Below are 8790 nucleotides of genomic sequence, written 5' to 3'. Positions count from 1 at the left end.
GAGAAAATAAAACCACAAACATAAGTAACTACGTGAATAACACTTTTATTATCTACCTCGAATAACGGCCTTTGGACGCGTTCTTCGAGCTGCTCACCGGTTCCTCAGGGCAGCGGCGCTGAGCGGTGCCCCCCGCTCTGCTAGCGGCAGTGGTAGCGCCCGGGGCGCTGCTGGGCGCGCACTTCGAAGCAGCGGCGACGGCTGTGAGGGGCCGCTGAACGCGTCCCTGCCTCCCGCTACGTGAGCTGACAGTGCCTCTGCTGTAAGCAGCTGACGACTTCAGGTAAAGCTTTCGCCCATCGCAACTGTTGTTTTGTTGTTTTTTCTTTTCCCAGAAGTTCTGTTGGTTACAGCCTTAGCGATCCTCGGTGCATTCCAGTTTTTAACGAACAGACGAAACCCCAACCTTAAGACGTGCTAAAATCCACTTTTTAACTTTCTTTCACTTCTGTTTCTCGTCCAGCACAAAGCAGGTTTGTTTTCTTTGTAAATTGATGTATCAAGATTGAGTTGCACAGCCCTTTGCATGGGCTGTGTCTAAGCGTGGCATTCTAGTCCCAATATTTAAATTAAAAACCTTATTTACTTTTTGATTTAGTCGGGTAAAGTGACTATTCTTTGTGCCTGTCCACTGCTTTTTGCTCGTTAATGCTTTTGTGTTTGCTAAGAGCAGCTGTGCTCCATCCCTCAGCGCTGCATTGAGAACTCAGAGTGCTGTCACTGACAGCTGGTTTCTGAGGTAAAATCACAGTTCAGGATTCTCAAAGAAATCCTTCTACACTGCTTTCCTCTTTTGGCTTTTGTAGCCGTAGGTTACTGTAGCAATCAGAAGGATCAAAGCAATAGAGTGGTGATACAGGAGGTGTAATGACAAAAGGACCAACACAATGGAAAGGTGTTAGAAAGAAGTGCTCACCCATCTCTGAAGATCTAGGCTTATAAGGAAAGTGCCACAAGGAAAGGATCCTCAACCAGAGATCCTTCCCCAGTGGGGGTCAGCCCTTCAATGAGCTCTAAGAGAGGTGCAGCCAGGCCCCATCCCTTCCTGTCTCCCGGCCAAATTCCCTTCACCTGTGTTCCCAGGGCTGACCGGGTCCTTTCCCCAGGTGCTCAATCAGTGGTTCAGGCTGGGACTCAACAGTTACCATACAATTATACTGTGATTTATGTCTTGCAAGTGGTCTAAGATTTACATTTAGGCTCTGTGAATTCTATTTTCAAGGAATTAATGCAACAAAACCATTTTTTTCCCCTAAATTGTTATATATTTTGGAGAATATTCTTTATTGTTATTCATTTTTACTTTTTTATTTCAAGACAGAGGTTTGTTCTTTGTCAGATTCTTGCTGGTATCTTACAGCTTCCTATATTTGCTAGGAACAAAGTTTTTCTGTCTATGTTGCAGTTAGCAGGACAAGGTACCACGTTATACAAGAAGCACTGTAACATTCAGAATTGTTGCATGGAAGAAGCTGCTGCTTCTCCCGTGATAATATCTACTTGTAGACCAGTGGCTTTCTAATGGGGTTTCTTTAGAGTTTAAGTAGGAATTATGTTGATGCCAAAGTACTGTTGTATAAAGATTGGAGTTCTGCTTGTCCTGAAGCCTTGTTCTGTTTTCAGGCTGATGACAGAATTCCTGCTGAATTTAGTTGCTGAGTATCAAGGCTCACATGTTAGTTTAATCTTCCATAGCAAACAGTGTTGCTTAATTCTACAGAATTGATTAATTACAGCAGTGTAAATCATTGTATTTGTCAGAGCTACTCAGGAGATTTTAAAATGGTAAATATTCTTTAATTTTCAAAAGGCGTAAGATACAATTGGATTGTTTCACTTTATGGCAGGAGAAATGCTGCCTACTACCATATTTGTATTTTAAAATTAATTATTTGGGTAAATTTAATTGTGAAATTAATCCATTTTTGGGGGAGGTGAGACCTAACGTGTTCATTTTTTACCCAGTATCTTGGAGTGTGAGAAATGGATAGCAGTGTTTATCAAGTTTATGAAGATGAAATTCAGTTACTGGAAGAAGAAATTAAGCTGTTGTCTGAAAAATATGAAGATATCCAACAGGAATCCACCTTTTTTTCTGATGAAGAAGTACTGATGTCAGCGTATGTCTTTTGCTCATATTGGATTATTGACATTTCTTTATCAAAATTGTTTCAGTTATGCTTTTGTCTGCATGTTACAACATTGAGACTTGTGCTTATTTTTACAGCGCCGTCGTGTTACAGATCTTGTTTAGGACATGGATCAATTGTGATAGAAGATTACAAATAATAAGTAGTTAATTTCTTTTTAGTGACAGTGTGTTTTGTTTTGGGTTTTTTTTTTCTGAAAAAGGCACTAATGTCAGTTTACGTGTGGGCTATGCGAAGTTGTGCACATAGATGTTACTTTAAAAAAAAAAAAAGCTGGGTTCTTGTATAGCTAGTCACAGCTATACACTATAGAAGTGGAGCTTTTCATTTTTTAATTGATATCCATACTGAAAGTATATTCTCTAGATAAGCTATGTCAGGTTGCTAAAGGCATCACAGCTCACTTTTATTGTATATTCCTCCGAGTGCTTATATACAAAAACTTAAAATAAAGGCTCTGTCTGCCTGACATTGAACACAAAGTATTCCTTCAGGTTAGAAACTTAACTGAAATTAGATTTCTGACAGCTGATCTTGGACTGAAAGCACTCGAACAAATTACAAATGCCTTTAATTTAATGATATTGTTGTACTGATTTAACAAAACATTTTCTTATCTCTTGAGTTTTTTGTTTGTTTATTTATTATACATTTTTTCTTATTCTCATTTTTTTTAATTCTAGAAAATTATTCCAGAGGGAATTTCTGAGAGAATATAAGGGATATACATCTCCATTGGACCTGAAAGCTGAACTTGAAAGTCTAGAGAGAGATCTCTCCTTTTTGATGAAGTTCACTGGTATTCAGATCACAAGTCATTCTAAGAAAACATTAGAAAAAAGTAAGCATTTTTGTGGCTGTTACTGGTGCTATGCTGAACACGTTTCAGTTGATTACATTTGCAGGTGCGTGTTGTAATTCTACTTCAAATCTTAACAGAAAGAAAATTCCATTGTATTTCAGAATAACTGCCTTTATTGAGAAAACAGTTTCTGAGCAAGTACTGTATTGTATCAGGTGGAAAAACAAAAGTCTCCTATGAAGTTAGTAGTTCTTTTCTTAACGTGTTTCACTTAACTTCATGATTTCTGTGACGGATGGAATAGTTTGGTACTTTAAACATGACTAATGGAGGAAATACAGTAATAGTTGAATAAAGTTATAAATATTTTGCTAACTTTCTTTTTTTATTATTTTTATTTTTTAACAACAGCTGTAAATAGAACAGTTCGGAAGCACAAATTATCAGGAAATTGCCAGTCCTTGCCTTTTTGTTTGGAATTCCAGCTTCTTGAAGTGCAGGTAACAGTTAATGTATATTAAAAATAAATAAATAAACAAGCAAAACTTCAAATGAACGAAAGTTAATACTTACAGTTTTAACTGGTGTTTTATCATTACGGCTGAGTTTCCTTGATGTAAGCCTCTCCATGACAGATGGACCCAGCTTTTGAATTCCACGTGCATCCAAGCAAAATAACTCTAAAGTTCAAGTTCTACATCCAGTCATGAAACTTACCACATTCTCCTATAATCTGGTATCTTGAACTGGAGAATGGAAAATTCCAAGCCCCACATCTCTTGAGGGAACAGAGGAAAAGCTGAAACGTTAAAAGCAAGAAGAGCTTCTTTTTTACTTTGGTTATACTCCTACTCACTTCATTAGTGTGAACTGCCATTTCATCATGGGGACTGCACAGAAGTTACACCAATTGTGATGCTTTTTGCAAAGAAGCTCTTGTCAGAATCTATTAGTACACAATTCAGAGTGGTGAGCAGTGGGAAAGAGTTTGTAAAAACTTTTTTTGGCATTGGGAAGTTTTCTTCTCAGGAAAACTTGATTTTTCAGCTCAACTTTGAAAGTGACTTTAAATAGACTGTTTGGATCTGATGGTATTGAAAACTGGTTTGTTATGTGAAAAAAGTGGCTTCTCTTCATAAGCTTGAGAGAAGCCACTATGACTTTAGGAAATGAGTATTTACTTACTTGTCTGCGATTCCATGATATGGAATTTCAAGAGCTGAGTTGAATGAAGTTATTTTGCAGCATTAGGCTTAGAACTTCGAGTCCCTGTAGTACTGCTATAGCATTGATGTGTAGAACTGCATTTAGCTTTAGGCATGGAAATAACCTGCATCAATCGTGGGACTTGATTATGTTTCTCATTTGCGTGGTCCTTTGGAATGATAAATTCTTTGTGTTCGGTGGTATTTGACGTTAATGGAACGCAGATGATTAATCTGACTGCTGTGTATTCATGAGGTTCAAATACGTTGTACCACGAGATGGCAGTAGTCACCTGTTTACCACTAAAACCAGTGCTGACAGAATTACACTTTGTAGATATGTGATACACAGAAAACTGAGTGTGTTTGTATTAAAAAAACCAAACCTTTAGTTGATAAAAATATATAATTTTAATAAGATTAGGTCATGCAAAAAAATGAAGTACACAATATCTGTAGATTACTACTTAAAATACAATACAGATTGCATATAAATATAGCTTAACTTAATCAAATTTGTATCACCAACATTTTGTGCTTTTTCATGTCTTTGAGTTGTGGCTGTGTTCAGGAAAATTGTTAATTAGTCAAGCAGACACAATTGGAGAGCACTTAGTTTTTTTTTGTCCACAGTACATATGTTTAGGCTTTTATTTATGGTATTAGCTACACTAGTCAAGAGGTGCATGTGTGGTTGCAAACAGAGGTATTTCTGTTCCTTTGCATAATCTTTGTGATTATATATGAACCCGAATGGTTTTAAAGGCTTAGTATTTTCTTGTAGATGTTGTACAAATCCAAACATAGTGGCTTGGGCACAGTTGTAAAATAAAATATGGTCCACTGTTTTACTAATGTATAGTTTTGTATTATCATTTTGTCAGAACTACTTAAGTAGGTTTTGAGAGAATTTGGTTTGCTCTAACATTCAAGTTAAAATATTGTACTCTGAAATTATGCATGTTTGTAATTTGTGATCAAAATATTTCTCTCTAACATTTCTTTCCAATGTAAGGGCATAGCTCACCATTAGATCATTAGCAATTTCGTACAGACATTTTGCCTAGTTGTAGTGGGCTATTTCTGTGATGTAAAGGTAGAGATGTATTATCTTAGTTGCCACAGATTAAATTTATTGTGTGGGTCATCCTATAGTGATGTTGATGGGTCTTCTGTGGGTGCAAGAATCTGCTTCCAGTGCTGTCAGGAAAGTTATGACTTCAGGTGAAACTACTAAGGCCTGGAAACTTAGCTGGAATTTTTATGTTTCAAGCTTCTTGTATATAAAATAGAGAAGCATTTATCCCTGTTCTTTAAGATACAACATTAACAGTTCAATATAAAATAACCTTATGGAGATCAGCATGGGCAAGGTGCATTGCAACTAGTTTCATCCATCTTGAGAAGCAGAAGAAAAGAGCTTTTGGAGAAATAATCAGTAGACAACAGATGCATTGGTATGCAACAAGATAAGAATTTTCTTGAAACTGTCAACTTGATCTGTTTAATTTAGTAGTTAAATTAGAAAATTCAGCTCTGTAGCATCATTAAACCAATAGGTATACAGTAACAAGTTTTTTGCAATCATCTCTAGTTGGATTTTTAAATAACGTTCAATATCATTGTAGTGGAAATGCTCAGTCATGGCTTGAATCAGTGATGGAGCACCTGGTGGGAAGGCTCAAGAAACCCAGGGGAGCTGAGGTGTATGCAATGCAATGCGATGCACCTGAGTGACTGGAAGGGGTGGAGGCAGGATCCACCTCTTCCCATACCTCATTTAAGGGTTGACAGTGAGGTGAGGGCATCTCTCTGGAGATCCCTGCCTACTTGAGGCCTTGCAATGGTAACCAGCTTTTCTTCCTTTGTTTTTATGTCTAGGGCTGCTGTATTTGGGCTTGTTCTCATTTGCTGTAGCCTAGGGTTGTGCAACTGTGCTACTGTTACTGTGCTTTCCGTCACATTATAGCATTACAATCGTGCATGTAAAAAGCTGTTTTCCAAAATACAATTGTATGAAGACAACAGGTAGATGCGAATTCGCTCTGGCTAGCTTTCCGTAGCTGAAGTTGTCTGTGCTGATGCTGTACTGTTTACTCATTGCTTGACATATTCTGCATCTTAGCTGATCCTTCAGTTTTGATACACTATAAGACTAGGAGAGAACATATTGAAAAGCTGATTAATGTTTTGCTAGCTTGGAGTGCAAGAGGATAAACTCCTGTTTGTTTACTCTTGTGCATAGGTAGATGCTTACCAAGGTCAAAATGCAGACAAATAAAGCAGTTTAATGTAAAAGCGTTCATTTATTACTTTTCTTCTTGCTGTTTTTAGATGTTAGTAGCAGACGTGTGCAATTAGCTTGAAAATCTGCCTGAACAAATCTGAAGCAATTGAGAAAGCAATCATTAAAAAAACTGCTTTCTTCTTGAGAGTTTTCATTTAAATGCTTTTATGCGACCCTGGGATGACATCGATGGCATCTTAGCGGATGTTCTTAGCCTGGAAAAGCAGGTTTTTTTAGACAACAATATATTAGCTTATAACTGCTACTAGCTCCTCCATGCATGTGTTGAACCTTTTGCTCTCAATTTAAAATGGTTTTTCCTGGTGTTACTTACCCAATCCATTAAACTTTGTAGCATCTTGGTTTGCTTTTTCTACCTCTACTTATGGCAGTACAAAGGATTGCTGTGGGATGTTTGCATTTGATTCCAGTTTTTCCTTTTAGTTTTCTCTGTTGCTATTTCCCTGTAGTGACTGAGAATAAAGTACAAAGTCTCCATAATAAAGTGAAACATTTGCTATGGTCTTCAAGGTATTATTTTTCTTTCACTGTTATCTGGTGTATTCCTCTGATGTGCTCAAGAATTTATAGGAAAAAAAAGATTTAAATTCTTCTATGGTTTTGTTTCTACTGAATGATCTTCTTTTCTTGATGTTTTCTTAGTTTGTTAGGTATTTTAGTTTGGGAACATTTTATTATGTATCCCTGAGTATTGTGTTATTGTAAAATGAGACAAGAATTTGAGACAAAACAATAAGTTGTAAAATGGAAGGAATGCAAGCAGGAAAAGGACTTCTGAATTTTTAGATTTTAGCATTAGGATGTTTTCCAAAAGAGATATTAAACTTGAGATTTCTGGTTTATGTGATGGAGGAGTTGTGTTGAAAAATGAGAAGAATCTGCAGTTTAAGTGACACGGAAGGGAGTAGATGAAGTTCTTGTAAAGGAATCTTTTACAGATGTCTATCCTCTGTGCAGTGCAGCTCAGATGTTACTTCAAACTCTTTGTTGCCTGGATAATGCTGATGTGTTGAAATGCAAAAAAATTTTTGTGAAATAAGACATAGCTTAAAAATACTGTTTTATAGGTTTTTGTCTGTAGCAGTATTAGCGTAGATTTTGGTATATTTTATTTATGTGTTTCTATATTTCTTTCTAGAGAAATTTCTAAAATACTGCATTGTTGTTTCTCCAATCTAGAACAAAGAGAATGTGTCTGCTGCTATTACTGATCTCAGCATCGTAGTGGAATCTGGACTGTGCTCAGAATTAAGCAAGTTTGTGGCCAGGTAATGTGGAGTTTTTTTGTTTAAGAAAAGTTATTGCATGAGACATCCAGTGCTGAGGCAATACAGCTTTCTGATGAAAGCTGCTTGCAATTTCTTTGAGAGGTAATGTACTGTTAGCTCAACCTTAATGCTTCCTATCACGAGTCCATATCCCTATGGAGACAAGATGGAATGGACATTGTTCATAAGGCCTGAAAGGGCTTAAAGGAATTCATGTCAAACAGGAACATGTTTGGGGTTGTAATATGCTTTAGATGTTGGAATTGTTTGGTTTAGAGAAATAGGTAACAAGATAAACTCAGATACTGTGTTTTCATTCATGTCATCATGAACTTATCAGCTTTTGGTACATAGGATGGTATTTGAGATTGCTCTGACATGGATGCAGGACCTCACTCTCGGCCTTGTTGAACCTCATGAGATTTGCATGGGCCCACCTTTCAAGCTTGTTGAGGTTTTCTGAATGATATTCTTTCCCTCTGAAGCATCAGCTTTAAACTTGTTGAGGGCACACTCAATCCCAGTCTCCATGTTATAATTAAATTATTAATTATTACTGCATAGCTAACTTAATCTTGTCCTTTAATGTGTTACTTTTTAGACTTGAGAATGCAGAGGGAAGGCAAGTGTCTGGGAAAGAAGAAAGGTCTGTTAAGTTACCTCAGGCTTAATTAGTTCACAGACACAGCTGAATGTTTTGTTTACAAGGTTTGAATTTCCATTTAAATCTACTACAGTTAGTGGTAGGAGGAGAAATAGTGGTTGATTTCTCTCAAGAAGCAGGATTTAGAAAAGGAAATTACTATGTTTTTACATGTGTATTTTTTGACAGCGTAGTTGTCGTGGGATTTGATGGTTATACCAGAAACTAATGTATTGAAATAGCCTCAGGCTTCATTTCGTCCTGGCTTAGGCACTCCTGTTTTGCCTCTGTTTTTTCACTATCCTTGTCCTTTTCTATGTTACACAAGCATTCATAGTAAATACAAGTTTGTGAGTAATATGAGTTAAGGCAACGCTTATCAGTAAAGCAAATAGTTCTGCTTTCTCTTTAGCT

The 8790-nt window shown here is 36.8% G+C and overlaps 1 protein-coding gene across 2 annotated transcripts in view; it reads left to right on the top strand.

The window, feature by feature from the left end:
• The first annotated feature begins 138 nt into the window (after positions 1 to 138).
• CENPP (centromere protein P) overlaps positions 139 to 8790 on the top strand; it is a 121927-nt gene continuing 113275 nt past the window's right edge. For both annotated transcript variants that reach the window (XM_010718395.4, XM_010718393.4), the window contains exons 1-5: positions 139 to 283; positions 1966 to 2120; positions 2834 to 2991; positions 3364 to 3452; positions 7645 to 7733. In XM_010718395.4, coding sequence (XP_010716697.1) covers positions 1984 to 2120; positions 2834 to 2991; positions 3364 to 3452; positions 7645 to 7733 — 473 coding nt within the window. In that variant the 5' untranslated portion in view covers positions 139 to 283; positions 1966 to 1983. The remainder of the gene's footprint in view (positions 284 to 1965; positions 2121 to 2833; positions 2992 to 3363; positions 3453 to 7644; positions 7734 to 8790) is intronic.

This window comes from Meleagris gallopavo, chromosome 14 (assembly GCF_905368555.1).
Source record: "Meleagris gallopavo chromosome 14, MGAL_WU_HG_1.1, whole genome shotgun sequence".
In the NCBI taxonomy this organism is placed as follows: Eukaryota; Metazoa; Chordata; class Aves; order Galliformes; family Phasianidae; genus Meleagris; species Meleagris gallopavo.
Note: the sequence above shows the minus strand (reverse complement) of the source record. Positions and strands in the feature narration are given on the sequence as shown.